The sequence below is a fragment of the Echiichthys vipera genome (genome assembly GCF_963691815.1).
Source record: "Echiichthys vipera genome assembly, chromosome: X".
NCBI classification, from domain to species: Eukaryota; Metazoa; Chordata; class Actinopteri; order Perciformes; family Trachinidae; genus Echiichthys; species Echiichthys vipera.
This window is the reverse complement of record NC_139825.1, coordinates 8,429,575-8,455,018: the sequence shown is the minus strand read 5'-3', so window position 1 is coordinate 8,455,018 and position 25,444 is coordinate 8,429,575. Positions and strand designations below refer to the sequence as shown.

At 41.4% G+C, this 25,444-nt stretch overlaps 1 protein-coding gene across 1 annotated transcript in view; it reads left to right on the top strand.

The window, feature by feature from the left end:
• The window catches only part of fbln2 (fibulin 2), a gene marked incomplete at its 5' end in the record, with an annotated part of 133,836 nt that overhangs the window by 87,953 nt on the left and 20,439 nt on the right, over positions 1-25,444 (top strand). The window contains 8 exons of the mRNA XM_083938634.1: positions 6,422-6,556; positions 9,354-9,491; positions 11,165-11,308; positions 12,741-12,869; positions 14,122-14,247; positions 15,841-15,957; positions 17,996-18,124; positions 20,675-20,798. Coding sequence (XP_083794760.1) covers positions 6,422-6,556; positions 9,354-9,491; positions 11,165-11,308; positions 12,741-12,869; positions 14,122-14,247; positions 15,841-15,957; positions 17,996-18,124; positions 20,675-20,798 — 1,042 coding nt within the window. The remainder of the gene's footprint in view (positions 1-6,421; positions 6,557-9,353; positions 9,492-11,164; positions 11,309-12,740; positions 12,870-14,121; positions 14,248-15,840; positions 15,958-17,995; positions 18,125-20,674; positions 20,799-25,444) is intronic.

Below are 25,444 nucleotides of genomic sequence, written 5' to 3'. Positions count from 1 at the left end.
TTAAAACGCCACCTTGACGATCACAGTGCCATGAAACAACTAACATAAACCCATTGCATCCATACTCACTGTTGGTTCCACTCCAAGGCTCAGACAACTAACTCTTTGTGGTGGAGCACTTATAGACTATGCATGGAAGACACTGGACGTGCCTAGTAATCACAGCTGCATCAACTTAAATCGTTGCTCTGTCCGACCTTAGGTGTTTGACAGGTCCACGTATGGATAGAAAGCGCCTCAAGGCCTTGATGAAGCTTGAGGTTGACATAGATTCAATAACTTCAAGGTGCACAGCTCTTGGACTTAAACAAGCCAAAATGACCAACCACCTCTTGCTCTCAGCAGCTCCACCTCGTGTCCGCCGAGTGGTGATACTCCACGGGCCAAAAACATTGAGCCCTACATGAGTAAATGGCGGGTCTGCTGTCAACCTGTCAGCCAGCAGATCAGGCATCTTTTGAACTTCTTTCTTGCCTCTCAACTTCTTACAGATGACACATTTGAATATGTTGCTAGAGATAAGTCTCCTCTCTCCTACTATCCAGACACCAGCGGAGGACAATGCACCCTCTATGAAGTGGCGACTTTGGTGGGCTACTTTTTGATGATAGTGTCGGACCAGGAGAGTTGTCACATTATGGCCAGCTGGTAGGATGAGTGTATGTTTCTTTTGGTCTTCCAAATCTGCCCTGTGTATCCGACCTCCAACTCGAATCAATCTGCTCTTGTCAATGAAGGGATCCAGCTTTGCAAGGGGACTCTGGCAGCGCACTTTGGTACCCTGAGTTAAGCATTTCAGCTCCTCTTTATACACATCCTCCTGCACAGCCTTGAAGATATCCATTTTCGCTTGAAAACTCTGTGTTGAGCAGCTGGTTTCACTAATGCCATCCCTTACAACCATCAGTCTTAGCCTCTCTTGAGAGAATGACTTAGCTACATGAACAAGACTTACCATGCCTCTTACTAGACTCTTTCAAACATAGAAGCGTTCAAATGTTGATGATCCAAGAGACTGCTCTGTGACCCGAGACAGGTGACTGGGGGCCGAACGTCTTTGTCTTTGTCTGGATCTACAATCTCAAATATTTCCACTACATCATCTTGACCTGTGTTTGACTGACTAAGAAAGGGGGGGGGGGGCAAGCAACCAACTAGATGAGGACAGGTAAGCAGCTGGAATTGGCCTGGTTCCCTGGTCTGCAGGCTTTAGGTCAGTCAACACATATTGCCACTGTTTTGGTTCAGTAGAGCTTCTAATGCAAGCTACTTGGTAAGCTACATAGGTATAGAACCTTTGTGGCCTGTTATGGATGTAGCCCAGCACCATGCAACTATCTGTGAAGAACCTGACTGCTTGCAACTCTATATCTATTTCAGATTGGATCACTTCTGCCAGCTCGAACGCCAAGACTGCTGCGCATAATTCCAAGCGAGGCACAGTGTGCATGGGGTAAGGAGCGAGTTTCGATTTTCCCATTACAAACCCTACATGCCATCTTCCTTCAAAATCCAAGGCACGCAGATAGGCTACAGCAGCTATTGCCAAAGTTGAAGCGTCTGCAAAAACACATAGTTCTGTCCATTTCATACATAACACGGAGACTGGAATGTATGCCCTCTAAATGGAAACCTGTTCCAGCTCTGTTAAGGAGTTGGTCCATGCCCTCCACTAAGTTTCTTTCTCTGTGGGGAGAGGTGTGTCCCACTCATACTGTTCCGAGGAAACGTCTCTGACCAATGCTTTGCCTTGGACCGTAATGGGAGAAGCAAATCCAAGGGGATCATAAAGACTGTTAACAGTGGACAGTATGCCTCTCCGAGTGAATGGTTTAACATCTCTCGATACTCTAAAGGTGAAACTGTCAGTCTGGAGTTTACAGCTTAAACCCACACTCCTCTGGAGGGGCAAGGGGTCTGCTCCCAAATCTAGATCCTTGAAATCACTTGCTCGTTCTTCCACAGGAAAAGCCCCCATGACCCTTGGGCTATTTGAAGCTATCTTGTGAAGTCTTAAGTTGGACTCAGCCAGCAGGGCCTTGGTTCGCTGTAGAAGATTGATAGCTTCGTCCTCCTTGACCACTGAGGGAAGTCCATCGTCAACATAAAAATTTCTGAAGACAAAATGCTTTGCATCTGTACTGTGTTCAGTCTCTCCATGTTCTGCAGCTATCCTGAGCACATATGTTGCCACTGCTGGGGTCGGACTGTTCCCGAACACATGCACAGTCATGCAGTAGTCAATAAATCTCCTTGTCCGGATCATTATCTTTGTACCACAGAAACCGAAGGAAATGGCGGTGGTCCTCTCTGACCTTGAACCCATAGAACATCTGTTCTACATCAGCTGTGCCAGCTATTTGTTCTCTCCTGAATCTTAGTAGAACACCAATTAGAGTGTTGTTAAGGTTGGGTCCACTGAGAAGCACATCATTCAATGGCATTCCCTTGTACTCAGCGCTGGAATCAAAAACAACTCTTATTTTCCCAGGTTTCTGGAGGTGGTATACCCCAAAGGTCGGCAAATACCAACACTCCTGCCCTGGCTGTAGTTGAGGAGCTGGTTCTGCCTGGTGGTTGTCAATGACCTTCTACATAAAGTCAAAGAAGTGCTCTTTCATCTCAGGTCTTTTCCTGAATGAGCGCTGGAGAGAGAGGAATCTCTCGGAGCCCTGTTCTCTGTTATTAGGAAGGGGCTTGCGGTGTGAACGAAAAAGTAGCGGTGCCTCCCAGTGATTTCTTCGTCTATGTATACTTCATCGTCCATTATTCTGAGAAAATTGTTGTCATCCACTGACATGGCTAGTTTGTCATCCTCAGGTGTTTTTTGAAACACACTTTCCCCCAGACCGTCCCAACATGTATCTTGTAAGATCTCCTCACTGTGTGACTACTACACTGAGTCAGACCTTTAAGCCTCTCCTTTATATGGATGTTGTGAGCATGGCTTAAGGATAGAGGGGCGTCCATTTTGCAGGACATGTGTCTTGTAGACATTGACTTCCTCTGTCTTGTGAGCACCACCTAAGCATAACTCCCCGACTATGACCCAGCCAAGATCGAGACGCTGGGCGTACGGTGAGTTGTGAGGCCCATTACGTTGTTCACATACTTTGTGCAAGCTCAAAATATCCATGCCTAGTAGCAGCAGGATAGAAGCACTGGAGTCAAGCGGGGGGGATCTTATCAGCCACTGGTCTGAGCAGAAGAAAATATTGAGTGCACTCAGGAGTTGGGATCTCTGATCTGTCATCAGGCAGGTAGTTACACTCCAACAAGGTGGGAAGTGTCACCATGGAGCTGGACCAGGATGCATCGCCGAGGTATGTTTGTCACTTTCACACTCTATGCATTTAAGCGTGGTTTTTGCAATCTTTAGCCATATGCTTGGTGCTGGCACAACATCGAAAGGAGATTGAATGCTCCTTTAAGTATGTTTTTCTCTAGTCAATATGTTTTCCTCGAGACCCACGTTATTTTGGCAACGGGTTTGTTATGTACAGGACATTGTTTGTCCGGTTAATTTTTCTTCATAGCAGTGCTATCCTGTGGTGCATTAACTGTTACCGCTGGTTTTTGGAAGTATTTCGGTACTTTTTCAACCTTGAATTGACTAGGGGTAGAGGAATGGTTGAATGCAAAACTGGGGTCATTGCGGGTCTTAGCTTGGGAACATACAAAGTCAACAAAAAAGCTGAATGGTGGGAAAGGGACACGATAATCCTTCTTATACTTGGATCCCTGTGTGATCCAGCGTTCTCGCAGTGAGAAGGGAAGCTTTTCCACTATTGGATTCACACCTCTAGCTGTGTCTAGATACATGAGTCCCGGCAAGAATCCCTCAGCCTTTGTAGCTTCTAACTCTTTTAACAAGTCACCTAACTCTCTGAGCTTGTGTGTGTCCTTGTCAGAGGTAGCTGGGAAAGTATCCTCAAAGCAATTTCAGTCAAAAACAACTGGACTGGTTGTTTGTCTAGGAAGACGTTTCACCTCTCATCCAAGAGGCTTCATCAGTTCATGTACGCATCTGACCAGGCTGGGACTGGTCCAACTAACTGGTGTGGAGATCCAGGTATTTAACCTCTCACAAGGCCGATGATGTCACTGACACCCTTTGTGCTCCAAGTGCCCACGCCCGTCGTTAGAGTGACAGTCGTTGGTGGGCAGTTGGTTTCGACTTCGTTAGTGCTCTATTGAGTCTGAACGACAGTCGTTGGGGTCACCCGGGCCATGTGTGAACAGTTGTCCTTTGAGGTTAGATTGTTGAATCTCCTGGGAAGAGATGAAAGGGCGGCATTGTAAATTGGAGATAAGTGGTGTCTCAGACCCCCTCCTCTGTTTAGCGATGGTTTCTCCACTTTTACATAGATGGCTTCTTTTACTCCTCTTTCAAACCATCTGTCCTCTCTGTCCAAGATTTGGACATTGCTGTCATCAAAGGAGTGGGCTTTCTCCTTGAGGTGTAAGTGGACAGCAGAGTCCAGGCCTGAGGAGTTAGCTCTCCTGTGTTGGGCCATGCGTTTATGCAGTGGTTGTTTTGTTTCTCCAATGGGAAAGTATCTATTTTTTTCAGTAGCGCACTTTCGATCACCTCTGGGCTTCCGCACATTTCCTCCAAGCGCTCCCATACCATGAGTACACCTGCTCTAGGTTTATTTACATGTACTGACCTTATCCGCTTGGCTTGTGCTGATGACTCGGGCCCCAGCCATTTGACCAGTAGGTTGAGCTCTTGTTGATCAGATAGGTTTAGCTCCCTTGTGGCTGCTAGGAAAGATGTTTTCCATGCCCATTATTTTTCTGGGCTATCATCAAGGGCAAGCAGTCCAGAGCTCACCATCTCTCATCTCATGAGATATTGTGCTAAGTCAGGGGCTTGAGGTGTTGAAGGTGAGTATTTGTTACCTTGGGCGGGGTGCGAGGCTGGAGGAGAAGCTGATGCGTATTTCAGTGTCAGGAGTAAAAGGTATGTATTTCGGCTTTGGCGAAAATACCCTTGGGCCCGGGGGAGGAGCATAACCTTCTCCAACAATGTGTCTATACTAATTTTCCTCCTTAAGGGACACATACAGTGAATCTTGTGCCTTGTTGCTGGACATGGGTTTTCACTGTTTCAATTGGTGGAAGAATCATATCATCTTGAAGCTCTTGTGGAGCATGTGTATGAAATGGCTGCATTTCTATATAGTCGTTGGTGCATTGTATTGGATCTTCAAGGGCTAAATCCTGTAACTCACCAAGAGCGAATTCTTCGTGATATTCATATGCTGCTGCTTCAAATATTGCTGCCTATTTTGATGCTGCAGTAGCTTCCTTTTCTTGTATTAACATGTGAAGGCTTACCTCTATTGAAGCCTCTTCTTTCATCATGGCTGCCTCCTTTTCTGCAAAGGATACCTTAATTTTTGCTGCTTCGGCCTTAGCTCTGGCCCTTGTCGCGGCGGCACTGACTGAGGTCCGGTTTGATGCTCTGGAGGACTTGTGGGAAGCTGAGACTTGAGATCTGGACTCCAGCTGAGACCGACATTCCTCGTGGACGCTCATCTTGCAATTTCTTTGCGTGACGTTCACATTTGTTCAATAGCCCTTTCCCGCTGAGTGGACAACATTTTACTTTTCTGTCCTGGCTAATATGTGAGCTGTATTTGTAGACAGATAGCTAACAAGGAAGACCCAGTAGGCTTGAATCCAGGTTGAGAGTGTACTGAATCTTCTTTTCTTATTTTATAAAACTGCAACACAATGAAATACACACAATTTTACAACTGAAATTAAGTATATGCAACAACATTGGTTACACTTTCTTCTTAGTTTTCAAGTTATAAATCAGGTAAGTATAACACACTATTAAATAAGGCAAACACACATCCTTTCTTTTTTACCGTATGCTCTCATAGGTTAATAACAGCATAAACACTGTCAATAGCAATAATGGTTCACACATGAACATAGCTTATAACATGAATGACAATGAGCTAAATTAGCCATAGCAGCTTAACTAGCCTCTTGCTAACGGTTAGCTTCGCAGTTAGCATTAGCGTAGTTAGCACGGACTTCGTAACTTAAAATAAATGCTTAAAACGCCACCTTGAAGATCACAGTGCCATGAAACAACTAACATAAACCCATGCATCCATACTCACTGTTGGTTCCACTCCAAGGGTCAGACAACTAACTCTTTGTGGTGGAGACTATGCATGGAAGTCCAACCAATCCCAGTCACTGACAGGAGTCAGAACACCCATCATGGTTACAGTTAGGGCAGTTGGGGGGGGGGGGGGGGGGTCAGGTACTGGCCCCGTCCATCATCAACCTCTGAGAGTCTACCTCACCTACACCTCATAATCAAAATCCCTCTTTCTGTCTCCTTCTCCCTCCTGTCATTTCACACACAGTCTCCATTGTTGTTGTTTTCCTGCAGATGTAGATGAGTGTGCAACCAACACCCACAGTTGTCAACCCAATGAGCACTGTGTGAACACAGTAGGTTCATTTGTATGTGAGCTGCAGGTCACTTGTCCTGCAGGCTACCAGCTGAGGAACAGTCTTTGCAAGGGTGAGTTCATTGTTACTGATGGGTTTCATTAAGCCACTTGACACAGCAGTCACTTTCAAATCCACTTAAGTATAGTCACTGATGCTGATGTCTTGTTTAGAGCACAGACAGATAATAAGACAGAAAGGACAATGAAGCAAAACCACAACCCTACCACCACACAATAACACCAATTTTGGACAATTCTGCAAAAGCTTTATTTTTAGTGACAGCAGGTTTTTTTTTATGTCCCGTGCAAACGTTTTTTTAAAGGAATATTTCAACATATTGGTAGATTGCTTTCTTGCAGAGGGAATAATTCTGGACAGATCGATGTCAAAACGGATATACTGCGCAGGCATTGACACTTTGACTCAACACGATTCAACAGACTACAAAACCAAAAACTAGGGAGGGATGAATAACATCAGCAACTAAGATTACAACAACTGACATTACTGCAGTGTTTACATTTTACATACACTGCCATATTTACATGCTGACATCAGGGAAAGCTGTTATCCTTATTGCTCGTGATATTTAATGGTGAAAAGTGCTGTTATACTCTTGTGGTCAGTCTCGGGCTGTTATTGCGGTCAGTGGCCTACCAGTGTTAAAACCTAAAAAGTATTGACCCTTGGACAATATAGCCTACCTGTGTTGATTTCAATACATCCAGCGGGTGCCACCCAGCACTCACTGGGTCAGACTTCTACTTCCTGGAGTTTCTGTTGGTTGCAAGGATGACAACATATTATTAGAGAGCTTTAGAGCTGCTGGTCGGCTGATTTTGTGACCTTTAGACAGATCCAGGGGGACAATTCATCAAATTTGCAACATGCTAGCTGCTTGCAAAATGAGATAATTTTCTGTCATGTTGAAGTCCCCCCCGCAGGACAGTCACTCTTTTTGGTCTTTGTTTACGCACTTCTGCCACACATTGTATTTCTCATGCAGAAAAACAATTTATTATGTTCAGCAAAGTAGCACTGCTCTCACTATGGAACCAGCAGGAATCAAGCGCGTCTCCTCGGAGTTCAGTCGAGCTGCCACTTACCAATAAAAAAAAGACAGGGGCTACACAATAGCCAATCAGAAAATATAACTATTGTATCTGGGTAAGATTTAACACAACAACCAATAAAAAAAGCATAGTTTTATTCACCTAGAATTATTTACGTGAGTCTGCTACAACCATCTTGGAGCTCCGAGCATCACTTTGAGCACAGAGTAAGTCATCTCCTGTATTAATGTTATATTACAACAAATTGCCAACTTGTTTGACAGAAACAATGACAACTTGAGTGCTGTTGCAGTTAATTAGCATCAGTTAAAAAGTAAGTCAAGTCTCTAAGTCTATCAGTTTTTCAATGCAGGGTTAATTCTTATAAATTCTCACTTCTATCTGTGCATGGAATCTACAGTACTTGTAAGGTTAGAAAAACATTGTGATTATGGCAAATAAACCATTGTTATAAACCTAAACATTAATCATGAGCTGAAGATATGGACATGATTCCTCGGGATACTTGGTTGTGATACATCTGGCTGAAACCCATAATACTCATTCATCTGTAGTTACAGCCTTCATGCTGTGAGGTTCTAAACATTACCTTCACTTCATGACGCAACTTGGCACTTAGTTTGGCCGAGGCTGTGTTTGTGTTGGAGTGTATTACTCCACCAACCAACAGCACACAAGTCCAACACCCCTGGCTCAAACTGAGGCACTGCATAACTCTATTGCTCTTTCTAATTGTATCTCCGAAAAACCAAGGATCATTTTCCTTAAAGGGGTGTTCAGGCTATTGGAGTGTCCTTGCATTATTGATGGCAGACAATTGTTTTCAAAGAGGATCTTTAACAGTAACAGGATTTATTTAGACAGTTCATTTTCTCCCTCCATCCTGTTTAGATAAATACAATCAACATAAGTGACAAAGAAATCGACACAAATGTGATGTAATTTTCCTCCCCTACCATGATAATTGTTTGTATGTGGTCACGACTTAAAGTCAGTTCAGTCAGCAAGGCTTCAGCAAGATTTATGCAAATGTTTTTGGCCCCAGTAGGGATGTTTGCGCTTCAGCAGATGTCAAGGTTCAGTATGTGACAAGATAATCATCCAGAGAGGATGCATGGCCAGTAAAGCACTTTGAAGCTCTGTGACTTGTGTCGTCAGTACTTGGCACGGAAGGATTTCAAGTCAGGCTCTAAGTGAGATTGAATCTCGTCATCAGGACATCATCTGCCTCGAGTCCAGCATCAAAGAGCTGCATGAAATATTTGCAGACACTGCCATGCTGTTGGAGATTCAGGGGGAGTTGATCAAAACTAAAATAATATTTAGTCAACCATCCAACAGGGGAATAACTTATTAGCTGTATGAAAGAAAGGTAGATGGACATACAGTATATCCCTCTGATGATTATTGGTAGAGAGAAAACTAATTAAGACCTCAACATATGACAAGTAAGTCTCAACATAACGTGAACTCCTGAGAAACGGGCTTGTGGCACAAATCTTTCATTTAAACCCCATCCATTGCTCATGTGAATCAATATTTGTCATTTAAGAAGTTTTTTTTCAACTTCTGTTAGTTGTGATATTTATATTTGAAGGGAAATGTTCCTCACATTGAGTGAAAGTTTCTGGGACACTGCATATGTTTATTCTGTGCTTGAGCCACAGTGCCACCTACTGTCCTGTTAACAAGCTGAGAGAGTTGACAGCACATTTAAACTCTTAACACTTACATAAATAGTGAACTATTTTGTCAAGATGACATTGAATTGATGTTATCTGTTCTTTCTTTCAGACATTGATGAATGTGTTCTGCACACCCATAATTGTGGTATGGGCTTTGTGTGTGAGAACACAGCAGGCTCTTTCCTGTGTAATACCAAACCCAAGTGCATCAGCGGCTTCACACAGGACTCCCATGCCAACTGTATAGGTAAGGGACTGTCAGTGCTGCTCTCTCCTGGCTGAAGGAAACTCATAACACATGACCATTTAACAGCTATTAGAGAGTAGGGAAAAATCCTATCTTCAGTTTCAGTGCTCTTTGTCCTGCCATCTCGCCATGGTTAGATCAACCTGCTAGGATGCCCCCCAGGGCAAAAATGAGCTGCTGGGCCCCTGCTAACACCCTTGTCCCTCCCACTTTCTGTGGAGTATTCCACATTCATAAATACTGCAATACTCCCCAGATCTGCTGTGTTAATTTACTTGAATTAATCTAAGAATATATAATGTACAGGCATTAATTTGAAGTTGTGTTTCTGACGTTTTTTTGACCACCTGAAGAATAGGAGTCTAATATACGTAATATGCTGTTTTTGGTTTCTACCAGCTCCTGATGGAAATATCTGCCTCTTTAGCGCTAAATGTTCCACTCTGTTAACCATTTAGTGTCTGTCTGCTTTTTGATGCTGAGTAGGTAGCTTACAGTGGGTTTTTAGAGCTTTTTCTCTCAAAACTGCTGCCTGCTGTAGCCGAACATGAAGATATGAGCAAATTTGCAAATTTGCAGCGGGACAGCTAAACAATAAGCTGAAACTCACTGTAAAGCTCTGTAAAGCTGCAGATTCAACTGATCATTCTCTGTAGGTGCATTACTTTCACATTATCATTGCTTTCAAAATTGTCATTTGATGTAATGTTATAAAGATATCAGTTATATACACTTTAAGTTTATAGTTCAGGGTGGTCTGGGGGTGTAGTCGTTTATGTGCCAACCATCAACCACGACGTCCCTAGTTTGCATCAGGCCAGGGGTCTTTGTCATTCCCCATATCTCTCAACCCATTTCCTGTCATCTCTCTCCTGTCTGTTATCCTGTAAAGATATATGATGTCCCAAAAGATAATAAAAAATAAATTAATTGTGAAAATAATTGTGAAATAAATTATGCTTACTTGCATTATTTCCGTTATGAAAAGTTGTGGTACTATTGGAGGTTATGTGCTGGTTTAGTCCACCACAGGACCACCAGCAATAACTTCCGGAGGACATTGCTCTCTATAAGAGTATAAAGAAGGTTTAATTTTAAGTCTAGAGTGAAGATATTGTTATCATATGACACTAGATCATCAAGTGGTACCAACGTGTCATGCTTTATCCCCTCAGGAAGGGGGCTAAAAAACGCTCCAACTAAGGCTACATTTTGGCCGAAAAACTTTACACAACAGGAGTGGTCAATGGATGTTTGACAATTTGTATCAATTCTCAAGGGGTCAAAAATGGTTAGATTTAGCACCCCTACAAAACAAAAATGGTTCATGGGTCTGTCAGGGTTAGAGGAGATAAGATTAGTGGAGACAGAAATGGTGAATCATCGTCATCCACCTGAATACATTTACACATATTCATTCAACAGTTCATAATCTGCTTCATCAACACTGCGCCCCTGAGTATTGGCCTACTATAAGTTAAGAAGACTTGATTAACATCAACAAGTAAATACACAGCTACATAATGTTTTTGTTAAAATCACTGGGAGGAAGTAGACATCAGTAGTCCTATCACTAAGGATTAAACCTCCTAACAATCATTCTTCTGTGTCTTTTTTACTTCTTTTTTTTTTGCTGTCTTAAGGCATGATTCTCTCTCCGTGTGTTTCTGCAGACATAAATGAGTGCAGTGGCCAGAGTGAGCTGTGCAGCTCAGGCTTTAACTGTATCAACACAGTGGGCTCCTACACATGTCAGCAGAAGATCATAATGTGCAGCCATGGCTACCACGCCAGCCCTGATGGAGCCAAGTGTGTTGGTGAGATTTAACTCTTAATTACAACAGCATGGAAGAAGGAGGCTGGCAACTATGTAAAGATCTGCATTGATTATTATTATTATAATTATTATTAGTATTATTATTATTATTAGTATTAATATTAATATTAATATTATTATTAGTATTATTATTATTATTATTATTTTATTTGTTTTAGGTAAGACCCGAGTGCTGAAATGTAGTTACAGAATGCCATAATGGGGAAGAATGCGCCTGAATATCAGCCAGTTTGGGCCAGTTACACAGGGATCTAAATTGTACAAAACTAGATACATAACATTAAAATGACATTATAAAACAAATTATTATATGATTAAGTACAGATAAAATATATGACCATGACACTATGAAATAACCATGCAATATTATGTAAATAATGACGTGGATTCAGCATTCACACTATTGTTCTTAAAATTGTTCTGGATGTTTTGAGCCATAGAAACCATTAACATGTCAAAATGTTCAGCTTTTTAAGGGAATTTATGCTATGTCTTTCTCTTGTACATGTGAGCATTTACATTTTAAAATATGCTTTGTCAGTCTATGGTAGGGTTAGTTCAAATTTCTGTAATAAATGCAGGTTTATCTAAACCGCTAGAGTTGAAAGGTGGAGTGAAGATAATGTTGGCAGTAGCTTAGGTACCCTAGCAAACAGACTCAGTTGTGAATGGAACGCTAACTTGCTGATGGATCAGTGTTTTGTGTTTTGGCTGAGCTAAACCAGAGAATATTTTGTTAAAACAGATTGGTGAGGCTGTTTTGCACTCATTGGGAAGTGATGTCATGTTGCCACAGTGTAGTGGACTCCATTGTAAAGTTAGCCTTTTGAATGCTACATTGTGTGTCAGCAACCATTCATATTTCGAAGAGTTCTAGTTTTAGTTTTAATCAAAACTCAACTCCTGGCATTTTGTTTTCTTTATTACAACTGCTTTGAAAGGACATAAGGGGTGTACCAGCTTTAAAAGTGACATTTTCTTTTTAAATAAATGATGTGCAGAGATGGATGTGAAAAAGGTTTATTTGAGTTTTAAGTGTTTCATTTGATAACAGAAGAGTGTTGGCAGAATGACTGTTTAATTGTGTTTGATTCACACCTGTAAAATGTTGTGACTGGTTTTTGCACAGTTATCAGGCCAGGGGCTTAAACTAGGGGCCCTTCCCTACTTTTTTTACCCCACCTACCCCTGTAGTTGAGGTCTCTCTGTTAATTTTAAGGAACCGTTCACCTTTTCTGAAAATTTTCCATCCTGTTTCGTCAATTGTCTTTTCAAAAATAAAAGCACTTCCGTGTTCATGGGAATTTACTTAGCACTTAACTAACTAACTAACTAACTAACTGACTACTAAATACTTAGAGCAACCATGGGTCATGCTGAGCTGCTTTATCTTTATCTTCTTTTCTGTCTAGACATTGATGAGTGTCAGATGGGGACACACCAATGTGGAGTTGGCCAGATTTGTCACAACCTCCCTGGCAGTTACGGCTGTGACTGTCAGACAGGCTACCAGTATGATGCTCTCCGCAAAGTCTGCACTGGTAGGTGTGCAAAGTCTGCACTGGTAGGTGTCACTGTGTTATGATGATGAGCAGATTGGAGGTTAAAAGTTCGAAACCATGTCTGTAACTGCCTCAGTTAGACATCATCGAGAGATTGGTGGTTCGATCCCCATCTTCCCCCGGTCCACATGTCGAAGTGTCCTTGGGCAAGACACTGAACCCCGAATTGCTCAGCGTGCTGCGCATGGGTGTGTAAATGTGGTGTGAATGGTTAGATCAGATTAGATGGCATGTAGATGTCCACTGCCATCAGTGTGAATGTCTGTGTGAATGGGTGAATGTGACAAACACTGTGAAGCGCCTTGAGTAGTCAGAAGACTGGAAAGGCGCTATATAAGTACAAGTCCATTTACCATTTTACCATCATTACAGAGATTTCATTAAACAGGACAATGGGTACAATTATTCTAATTATGTGAGGATTTCTAGATTTCTTGGGACTGCAACACAGGGATGAAAATATAAGTTGAAACTTTTGTTCCTATAGGTTCTACTGTTTGCACGTTTGGAGTACTTTTGGATATTGGTGTTGCACTACCCTTCATATCTTTAATTCTTTTTTAAATTCTACCCTTTACTTTGGCTTCCCCCTATTCCATTAATTCCTGATAATGGACACCTTGTCAGGCATTATCCCTTACTTAATCACTAGCTTTCTTTCCTAAAAGAGCATGAACCCTTTTATTGAAGCAACATTAAACAATAGCTGTATTTTTTTTTCATAATTTGATGACGTTTCTTAGCTATAATTGGTGAAATCAAGGTATGATATTTTATTGGTGGGCCAAGGAGCAGATGCACATCCACCCACAAAAGAATTATCAGGAGGAGGAGGAGGATGCAGTGAACACGTGTGTGGAGGAGGAAGAGTAGCTCCAAAATGAATGAATGACAGAGATTACATATGAACAACATGACAAGTTCTTATTGTTCCATAAATTGCACAAAGTAGCAGATTATGAAACCTCTCTGTTAGCTCGGATTGCATAATTAGAAATGAGCATGTAGTGATGTGGTCATCAGGTCTCACTCCTAAGAGCTAACATTACTAGCTTGAGGAGGTTTCTGTGCTCTTAACTTGTTCGGCAGACAAACAGCAGGAGTTTCATTTACAAAAAAAATTGCTAACAAGGTACAACAAAGGACTCTACACATGAGAACTTGTACTGAGTCCGTTGTGGCCTGGAGGTATCTGTGTGCTGTCTAATGGCTCCTTCTCCTGCACTGACAGATGTTAATGAGTGCTGGCGCTATCCTGGCAGGATGTGTTCCCAGACCTGTGAAAACACCCCAGGCTCCTACCACTGCTCATGCACAGCCGGCTTCTCCCTATCATTTGATGGCAAGAACTGTGAAGGTAGATTGTTTTTTTTTTCCAACATATCGAGAATTTAAGCACAACCTTGTTTACACGAACTGTCTTACTTTTTTCTTGAAGAACTTAAGGCGTAGAGGTAAGCCTTAATTAGTAAGAATTGGAATTAATAGCCAAATGCAGCCTTCACATAGACAGATTATATACTGTATATTGATTTAAACGGTCTTTATGAGCTCTTTGTTAGTCTTTGTCATCAGTGAAAATGGTTTCATTTTGTATCGACTCCATCTCTGGGATGTGGATGTGTCTGACATCATACATAATGGTTTTCGGGTTCAGGTACCATCAGTCATCAGTGTGTTAGTCCTACATAGCCAAAAAAAAAACACTCAGATAGCAGAGAAAGTGGAAGCGGCCTGACGTGTGTGTCTGGCCTTATCCCAGCACTGTACATGTGGTGAGCCAGACTATCAGTGTGTTGAAGATGAGGTGGGTTGACGAGGACATGTAGAGGTGACTGTTTATTCCATGGATAAATATAGAATACAACAGAAAATAATAAAATTGAAATACTTTACTTTTGATCCCTAGGGGGGAAATTGTTTTTTTATGTTTGCTCCATTCTTGGATATAAATATATAGGAAATTATTACAGTGAACAACAACACTGAACAAATAATGAATAAAATAGAATAAGAAATATGTAAATATTTATTAAATCTGCTGAAGACTCTCAATAGAAGTAAGCATATCCATATTTTCTTTATAGTTAACAAATCCCATGAAAAGACCAAACGCAACAATGAATGTATCCTAATAACAAGTATGGTGTATCCAAAGCCTGATAAATCTTATTTCTCTGACTTGTAGAGCTCCATTGGTGTCCAAAAACTACTACTCAAAACATTTTTATTTTTACTTTATTCAATCCCACATATAGCGCCCTGCTACCTTTAAATGAAATACATATTAATCCACAAAATAGTCCTTAACAAATGCACAGTTTCCTCCTGTTTGAGTTTTAACGGTCAGGGCCCATGAATGAGAGCCTGCTATCAGCTATCCTCAAGTCATCTGCTTTTTGCCTGGACAGCCTTTTTCAAGCAGAGGAATAAGTCCATCTCCTAGCAGTAGCTTATTTGAATGAATTTGGATTCATAGGCTACTGTGTAGAATCTGTAGTTGGTAAATGTACATGTTCTAATCAGTCATATAATACATATTTGTCATAATTTTGAGTCTAATCTCTAATTTAAAGAATTAGTCATGAAATTAAATTCTATACTTTTAGCTTTTGTAATATCTTCAATATCTTCTGGGGTCAACCACTTACTCAGGTTATTATGAGAGGTTTCATCCAATTTAAAGGCACCAGAATAGAGGAATTTACATCTACTCTGTCTATCTAAAAATGTTATAGGGAATTACCCGCAGACCCCCGTTAGATTGTCCCACCCCCTCTTTTCAATGCTCCCTACAGCCAAGGCTTGGGGACACCTGAGAGATAACACATTTTTAAATAAAAGAAAAAATCAGCTTTGTTGACAATAAGAAAATTGCTGAATGAGGCCACCCTTACCCTTTAAAAAAACAGGAATGATTCTAATCTTGTCTTTTCTTTTCTGTGTTTAGATGTAAATGAATGTGAAAAAAATCCCTGTAGCCAGGAGTGTGCCAACATCTACAGCTCATATCAATGCTACTGTCGCCAAGGCTACTTCCTGAAAGAAGACGGACACACATGTGAAGGTATTTTCGACCACAGTTACTAGGTAGAGACTGGTAGAGTTGGTGACTAGTGATGGATAAATAAGGCTTCATGGAGCTTCATGAACCATTAGTTGTATTTGTAGAGTCCACTAGATAGAGCTTTTGGTTTAAAGAAAATGTGTCAATGAATGGTAATTCAGTGTGTTTTCAACCATTTGTTGAACACAGAGCTCAATCTAGTGGAAAATAAAGAAAATAGTTCATATAGCTTAATGAAGCCTCATATGTGTGTCTAATAAAGTGGTGAATTTGTTTTCTCTTGCTGTGAAATAGTCCTGGTCAGGGCCTGAAGTTAACTTTTTTGGCCACAGTGTTTTTTTACTAGCCATATTTTTTTTGTGCCTAAAATAAAGGTGAACGACCTTGGTAAACTTGTACAGAATACACATTAAAGTGCTGTTGAGTTATTAACCAACTTAATCTAATTAAAAACTAGAATCACTTACAGCTGTGTCTGTGTGGCAGACATTTAGAATAAAAAAATAACAGAAATAAAAACAACCAATCATCTCATTTATTTAGTTAACACCCAGCGGCAATACATTAGTCAGTGTCAGTGTATTGATACCCAGGTCCAACATTTTTTTTAAATTTTAGATTAACAATAAACATTACATTTATAACAAATGGCTAATAAGTTTAAATTGCTTTTCAAGATAAGACATTTTTTTGACTATTTTGACTGAATAACGTTTAGATAAACAACAACAATAACAAACATAATAATTAACAGAAACCAAACTACATTACACTGTAATGTCAAGGTCAAACAATGATTGAAAACCCCTTTAAACAGAGCACAGAGCACAGCCTGAGGCTCTGAGTCCAAAAGAGGAGGAGCAGACTCTCCTCTCTGCTTCCTCCTCTCTCCAAACACACTGCAATCCCAAGCATCTCCTCTGTTGTGGCATCGTACACAAGCCAGCCGCAAACCTTGCCATCCCTTTCCACTTTTTATTAAAACGTCTTATTTATTTATTTTTTTAATTCTCCTTCTCATCCTCTCTTTGTTCTGTTGCAGCCAGCGACCTCTTCACGCCAGCAATATCCCGCCACAATTTTTATTTTTCTTCTTCTTCTTCTTGTGTTTTATTTTGAAAGTCCAAGAAAATGCCGGGCTTGCTCAGCAACAATAGGCTACTTGATTGGTCAACAACACACAACACTTGCTCAGTGTTGTGTTGTCTTATTGGCTACACGCCAACGTGGCAGGTAGATTGAAAGTTTCACTCGCCAATCACAAAAGTTACCCGCATTTGGCTTCTGGGTGGGTGCCAATTTCATGCCCTGGTCCTGGTACTGGGTTTTCCATGATGATATGAACAGAGCGAAATGTCAAGACCAATGAATCAGTGACTGTCAGATCTTGAGCAAGCAGTGAAAATACAGCAATTTCAATTCACAATATATTTATAAAATATACACAAGCACAGTGTACCTGAGGTGAGTACAGTAAAGGAACGGGACAGCTATACAGCCCCCTCTTCCTTCAGCACCCAACAGCTTCTCTGGCAGAAACTGTATTTGATGTGTCTGCAGCAGTGTAAACCAAATGCTATTCAACATCGAAGCTCGATAGGGGCAGTGGGAAACAGAATAAGGCAAATACAGTGGACACAATTTGATTCAATGGGTGAAGTAGTTTTAACCATTATAACAACTCAAATTGCTTAAAATAAAATAAAAATAAAATCAACTTCATTCATATTGCACTTGATCTAAATAATTGTGCGATGTTTCCATGAATGCTGAGAACAGCAGCTCTCTCGCTCTCTCTCTCTCTCTCTCTCTCTCTTTCTTTCTTTCTTTCTCTCTCACACACACACACACACACACACACACACACACACACACACACACACACACACACACACACACACACACACACACACACACACACACACACACACACACACAATAAACAAAGGTTAAATCTTACAACTTTATTTGAACCTGCCTCTGGCTTCCACACAGGGCTCTAATCTGACTGATGACAGATTTTTTTTTTTTTTGACAGATATTGATGAGTGCTCCCAGAGCATTGGGAATCTCTGTACCTTCCAGTGTGTTAATTTTGCTGGCAGCTACCGGTGTGCCTGTCCTCCTCGTGGATATGTCTTGTCCCCCAATGGACGCACCTGCAAAGGTGAGGCCTCAGTGAGCAGTGTTACGGTCCGACTCCAAGAACACACCAAATAAAACGGATTAACTAAAATAATTTGATTTAACAGAGACTGAATTAGTTTAACAAATATAACAAAATATTAATTTTGACAAAGGTAATATTAAAACTCCAGAAGAACACAGTTCTGGGTGAGAGGGAGCCCACAGACTACCAGGATGGGGCAGGTCTTTGCAATTGCCAGCTGCCTTCGATTCCTTGATGGCCTCCAGCTCCAACCAACCAACAACACTGAAAGACAACACACAACTCAGCAACAACACAACAATCTCCCCTTCTCTGTTACTAAATAGTAGTGATGTGGAAATGAGGCTTCATGAGGCTTCATGAACCATTAGTTGTATTTGTTGAGTCCGCTAGACAGAGTTTTTGGTTCAAAGAAAAAGGCTCACTGAATAGTAATTCAGTGTGTTTTCAACCCTTTGTTGAACAGAGAGGACCATAGTGGTTCATGTAGCTCAATGAAGCCTCCTTTGCCCATCACTACTAAATAATTTAGTTAGTTTCTGTTAATTGTTTGGAGAAGGAATTTACATCATCACCATCATCAAAAGCCCTTTGACAAATGGGACCACATATACAGTATTTCACCTTATCCTTCAGAACATATTTCAATGGCGTAGCAACTGTCAACGGTTGAAAAATGTTGGTGTCCACATCATGGAGGGCCTGACCTGACTCAGTGGTGAGAAAGGCCAGGCAGAGACTCTTTCATCTTAGGGCACACTCACACTGTCCATTCATACGTGCCCCGTGCTTTAGGGTGGTTGTCCCCCCTCCCTTTTCCCCCACGACCCAGGCCCGCTTGCTCTCACATTACTTGAAAATTCCAAGCCTCTGCACAAATGCGCGTTGCTTACACGTCAACACCCCTCGACGATTTTGTTTTGTCCAACTGTTTTTGAACAGTTCATATGACCAAATATACAGTAAACACTCCACCTCTGCATCAAACCACCACGAACCGTTCGGCGGCATCTTTTTAAATGTCTGTCGCGGAGAACAGTTGTATATAAATAGTCTCAGGGCCGCTGTCAATGCTTGCACTCATGCTTGTACAAGTGCGCACACTCGTGCTCATACATGTGTGCACCCTTGTGCCTGTACATGTGCATTCGTGCTTTACAAAAGCTCTCATCTCTCCACTGGGCCGCAGCCGCAAATCGTGCCATGCCAACTGAACAGTTGTACTCACACTGCTCAAACGAACTAGACTTTAGCTGTGAAGCGTGCTTGGGCACGGTACAAATGGACAGTATGAGTGCGCCCTTAGATGCCTGAGGAAATACCAGGTATCCCCTTAAATGCTGAGGGCTACTTTATCGTCTGATCAGATATTATATATACACTGGAGAACAAAATTAGAGAACCAGTTATTAATACTTGATTTATTCTGAAATACTGTTGTGTTTTATTACAATTTGAAAGAACATGCATTTTTTAAACATTCTTTTTTCAAATTTTTATCTCCAGTTTATATATCTGTCCATTCAGGAAGGAGAAGTTATTGTGACTCCATTTCACCTGCTTTGGTGCAAATAAAAGTGACAACAGGTGCAATGGAAACTGAAGACAACCCCCAAAAAGGGAATGGTTTTGATGTGGTGGCTACAGGAAGTTGCTCTCTCCTCATCCTTCCCGACTGATTCTTCTCTAGTTTTATGTTCTGCTAGTGTCCCTGTCACTGCTGGTAGCATGAGCTGGTACCTGCAGCCCAATCAGGTTGCACAGGTATCTGCTCCTTTGTGTGAAGAGGAACAGGAGGAGTACTGCCAGAGCCCTGCTGGCGTGCATGTTTCTGACCAAACTTTCAGAAACAGACTCCATGAGGGTGGCATGAGGGCCTGATGTCCTCTAGTGGGACTCTGTGCTCATAGCCCAGCACCGTGCAGCTCCACTGGCATTCAGAGAGAGCACCAGAATTGTCAGGTACACCATTGGCGACCCATTCTCTTCACAGATGAGGTTCACAATAAGCAATTCCATTGTTACATACTTTTGTTTTTAACAAATTATAGAATGTACATCAGTAAATATTTTCAACTTAAATAATTCATTCATCAAAAAAATCACTTATTTAAGTGTGCCCTTATTTTTTGAGCGGTATATGTATATTTAAGACTGCTGTAGAATGTCAACAAAATGTTTGCAACTGTCTCACATCTTGAATCTCACAGCCCCATCTCACATAGAAAATAATAAATGTCATCGTTTTAATGTTTACACCTCATGTTAATGAGACTTTTGTTTTTCCTGGCCTTTTGTTTGTTACTTTTTATCATTATAATTGTGTTGTTTGTATTAGCGTGCAATGCAGCCATGCCAATACGTGAAACTACTTGAATGAAATAGGTTGAAAGCCCACAAAATAGCTTGTTAGAGCAAGAGTTGAGATTGTTTAAGTCTAAGCTCTCTCTGAAGATGAAAGAGATGTGTTCAAATTCAATTCACACAAAAAAAAGAAACTGCTCAAAATCAAACTGCCTTTTATAAATGTTTTTTGTTTTTTTTCAGATATTGACGAATGCACAACTGGCACCCACAACTGTTCACATGGACAGACCTGCTATAACCTCCAGGGAAGCTTCAGATGTCTCTCCTTCACGTGCCCTCCCAACTACAAGAAGGTGTCAGACATGTGAGTCACGTATTTTCTCTTAGCATCTTTAGAATATTGACATGTTTTGCTCCAATGTTGCCTCCATGCCAGCTACAGCTGTGGCTGAATACATTATGTTTTCTGGTTGTTTGTCTGGCCTTCCTTCCATCTGTCCAGATGTTGTTTCTTAGGAACACCTGGAGGAATTGTCTTGAATTGTGTCACAAATTTGTCCTCGGACTCAATGATGATTTAGATTTTGGAAGTCAAAGTTACGATGACATCACAAAATGTATTTTTGTCTCAATAATTCCTACATTAATTATGACATGTTTCATACAAATGTCTTACAGGATAAAATGATGAAGTGATTATATTTATATCTGATAGGTCAAAGGTCAACTTCACTGACATCATAATGTGTTATAACTAATTAAATAATGTAATTATAGTTGTTATTTAAGTTAAAATACGCTTACGGAAAGTGGAAGAACTTCATCTTGATGGCGATAGATGTCGGAAGCTGCTGGAAGCGGAAATCTTTTCACCAGAGACAGGTGTAGCTTCCAGCTAATGGCAGCAGGGAGAGCAAGCCGATGGCTGCGCGTTTTAACCATTGGATCAAGCGTCTCTTCACACGGGCCAGGATCACAGGAGCTGCTCATCAAATCAATGGCCGGTGGAGTCGTTCACCTGGGTTGGCACAGTTCCAACTATTGCAACGCGAGGTATAGGTATTGCTACATTTTATCAATGGCCATTTTTGTTTGTGTGCACACTAGTCAGGGCATAAATCCAATGCATTGGTGGGCAAACATGAATAATAATTAACTTTGTGAACTCGTAACTTTGAAAGCGACTGAATTCAATAATGGATACGCATGGATCTGTGGACAAGTCAGACACTATTGCGCAATAAGCTGGAACAAACATTAGCGCGAATGACGTTAATACACAAAGGGACAAAAGAGATAAACGTCAAGTGAAATTAACTGCTAAAGCACAAATTGAAAAACTGAAAAGGTTACAGAGTGACAGGAAAGCTAAGCTTAATAAGGCTAGTAATTTAAGAAAAACGATACAAGAGCTTAAACAAAGATAAATGATAAATCAGAGGTAAAATGTGCTCTTAATGATCAGGTCAATTTGTGTGATGAAGCAGAGGTTGTCCATGGTTCTTTTAATGGTGTTGTTACCAGATGATGAAAAGGAAAAGCATGACACATAGTTCAAAGCAAAAATGATCAGGAATAATGAACTTGTTTCTGATGTGAGCATGTGGGTAACAGGTTCTGAACAACATGCATTTAAGATTGATGATGTACACGATGGTGCAAAACCAGAAGACAGTTCTTCAGCAAAATACAGCAAAATAAACAAAAGGAGTACGTGCAGTGGAAAAAATAAGCACAACTTCCTCTGTTAGAATCAAAGAAGAGGCAGACAGAGCTGCACTGCTTTTTCGCTTTGAAGCTTTAAGGAAAATACAGTATTTGGAAGAGCAACAGCAAAAACTGAAAAGACAGAAGGAACAGCTGGAGCTGGAAGCTTTGCTAGAAGCATCCACTGCTAAATTAGCAGCTTTACAGGCCTCGGACAAGCAAAGCACTTCAAAAGCCTAATAAAATACAATGAACTCCTACTTAAAACAAGAAACTGCAAATCAGCTAAATTCTATAGCAAAGCAGAACAATCCTGTACATCAGAGCAAACTGCAACCAAAAAAGAATTGGTCATCACCAGCAACTAAACCAACACCAAAGGATAGCCAGCCACAGGAGACTATTTGGCAACAGGTGGTTGAACCAAAGGACCGGATTGAACCACAAAATCAGGGTTATCCTCACAACTCACAACTGTACAGTGACATGAATGCACAGTTACAACCTTTGCAAACCTTGTTGCTACATGCACAGTCAGTGGAGAAATGGCAAACTCTCCAGCCCAACATTCAACAAGAGGAGGAAATGCGTCCCTCTTTATTCAATGCTCAGTGTGTGGTTGATAGGCATCTTGGGATTTCCACCATTATGCAAAGGTAAAATGAAATCACAAATGCCCTTGTTCAGCAACAATGTTTAGTAGCCTTGCCTGCAAGACATTTTCCTACATTTGATGGGGATCCTCTTCAGTGCATCTCATTTAAAAGAGTATTTGAGCAAGGTTTGGAGGAAAAGGACAGCAGTGGTGATTGTTTGTATTACCTGTAGCAGTTAACAAGAGGGCAGCCAAGGGAGCTGGTTCGTAGTTGCCAACATATGGAACCAGATCTTGGTTATGGTAATGCAAAAAGACTGCTTCATGAACATTTTGGCAATGAATATAAAAGCGCTACTGCATACATGGAAAAGGCTGTGCCTTGGAACCCAATAACATCAGAGGATGTGAATGTGCTACAACCCTACTCTCTGTTCCTGCGTTCATGCTGTAACATCATGGAGAATCTGCAGTGCATGTAAGAGTTGGACATGCCGAGCAACATGAGAGCAGTGATTTCTAAGTTGCTGCTTAGGTTGAGAGAGGGATGGAGAACTTTTGCGTATGACATTCTGGAAAAGTTCAACCGCTGAGCTCTGTTCAGGGATTTGGTTTCTTTCATTGAAAAAGAAGTCAAAGTCCTCTCAGACCCTTTATTTGGCAACATTCAGGATGCATCATCTGGACATTTATGATCAAAGTTTGTCAACAGTAAAATGGCACAAATAGGAAACAGCTTTGCCACCACCATTACACCTTTGCAAACAGATGAAAATTCCAGAGACTTGAAGGCTGTCTCATATGGTCATGGCCCTACAGGTAAGTCTACCTGTGTTTGTTGTTCTCTAAACCACTCCCTGGAAGAATGTCAAAGGGACCAAAAGAAGAAACAAAGAGATAAAATACACTTTCTAAATGAGAAAGCGCTCTGCTTCGGTTACCTATGTGCAGGGCATAGGAGCTGTGATTGCAATGGACGTTTGACCTGCAAGAGTTGTGGTCAAAGCCATCTGCATCAGCAAGTGTGTTTCATATTGACAGGAGAAATGAAGCTAACACAAGCAAAGAATATTCTAACGAAATAGTTACATGCAACATAACAGCACCTCATAAAACCTGTGGTCATACAGGGGCCGGTAGGGATCGTTGTCTTCTTTCCATCTTGCCAGTCCAAGTCAAATCCATCAAAGGAGACCAGATAATAAACGGCTACGCATTTTTGGATACTGGAAGTACTGCCAGTCCGGTGATTTCAAAGCCTTCTCCCCTGATTTCAAAGCCCTCTCTGCTGACTTCAAAGCCTCCATTTAAACGCTTGAAGCAAAGCTGGACCACGCTACAGTGTACAACCATGCTCAGAAGATAGGCTCCCTCAAGGTAAATGCAAATTTTTCCACAGTACAGCGAGCAACACTAAGCTGTTAGCTAAAGTTAGCGTCCTTGAGTGAGCAAAATAATATCAGAGTAGTCGGCTTACCCGTGTCAGCGCAACAAGCCCGCTGTTGACAGCCTTCTTTGCAGAGCTACTCATGGAAGTCTTGAAATCACTGGCAAAATGTGACAGGACTCACCGCACACTATCCGAGGCACAGAAGCCAGGTCAGAGAGCACAGCAAGTCATTATCAGGCTGCACAGATACCAGGTGAAGGAAAAGATCATACGCAAAGCCCAAGCCAGGAGAGGCAAGCTACAGTACAGGGGCTCCCCCATCTCCATCTTCAAGGACTACGCCCTGGAGGTGGAAAGAAGCCAGAGATACCGAGAGGTATTACAGCCTATGCTTCTAACCTGCATTGCTATTCCCTGCCAGGCTTGTCATCGTGATGAAGAAGGGAGGGAGGAAGAAGCTCTCTTAGGTGTCTGAGGCTATAGGTTTATTAACATCCATCTGCATGAAGAGACCGAATGACCACGGAGGGCTGTTGATTTTACCGCGGACGAGCTGCTGTCATGCTATGTGGATAACCGTGGGTTGATGTGATGCCAACTGTATAGCGGTACTTTAACCAACCCTAGACTGGGCCTTGTTTATTTTTGGACCGCGGCATTAGTTGTTACGGCCCTGACAGATTGCTGATATTCTGCCGACTGTTTTGAACAGAAATCGCTAAGCGGCCATTTTAACACACTATGGACATGTTGACTCGAGATCCGGTGTTTTCTGATATTTTTGAATCCCTGTTTTTTCATCCTTTTTTTGTGCCTGCTTACACTATTATGTGAATTCAGACCGTGCCCGTGCCTGGAAGTACTGGAAGCTCGTCTACATGCAGATTTCAGTTTGTTATTCTTTACTTTCTTCACAGCTTTATTTTATTTTAAATTTTTTATCACATACCACCACAGGGTTATATAAAGTATCCTTGCTTTCTGTTACTCATTTAGTTTGTCAATCTAACTCCTGTTGTGGAAATGGATTCTTCAATAAAGATCAACAAACAGGATCAGCTTTTTCTCCGTGGTTTATTTTGCCAAAGCATTTTCTTCTGCAGATAAAAATAAGTTCATCCCTGCATCCTCACAAGTTAGAGTCTAGCAGAGAATGATGATTTGCCAAATCTCGCACTGTCTTTTAGGGAGAGGGACAGGACGCGCGTAGCCTTGGTTGGGTGACGTCTTTAGACAAAACAAAAACATCCCTCAGACATTACAATTCTTAACATTCTGAACCTCTCTCATCACAAGGTCTCTAACACAGGGTACAGAT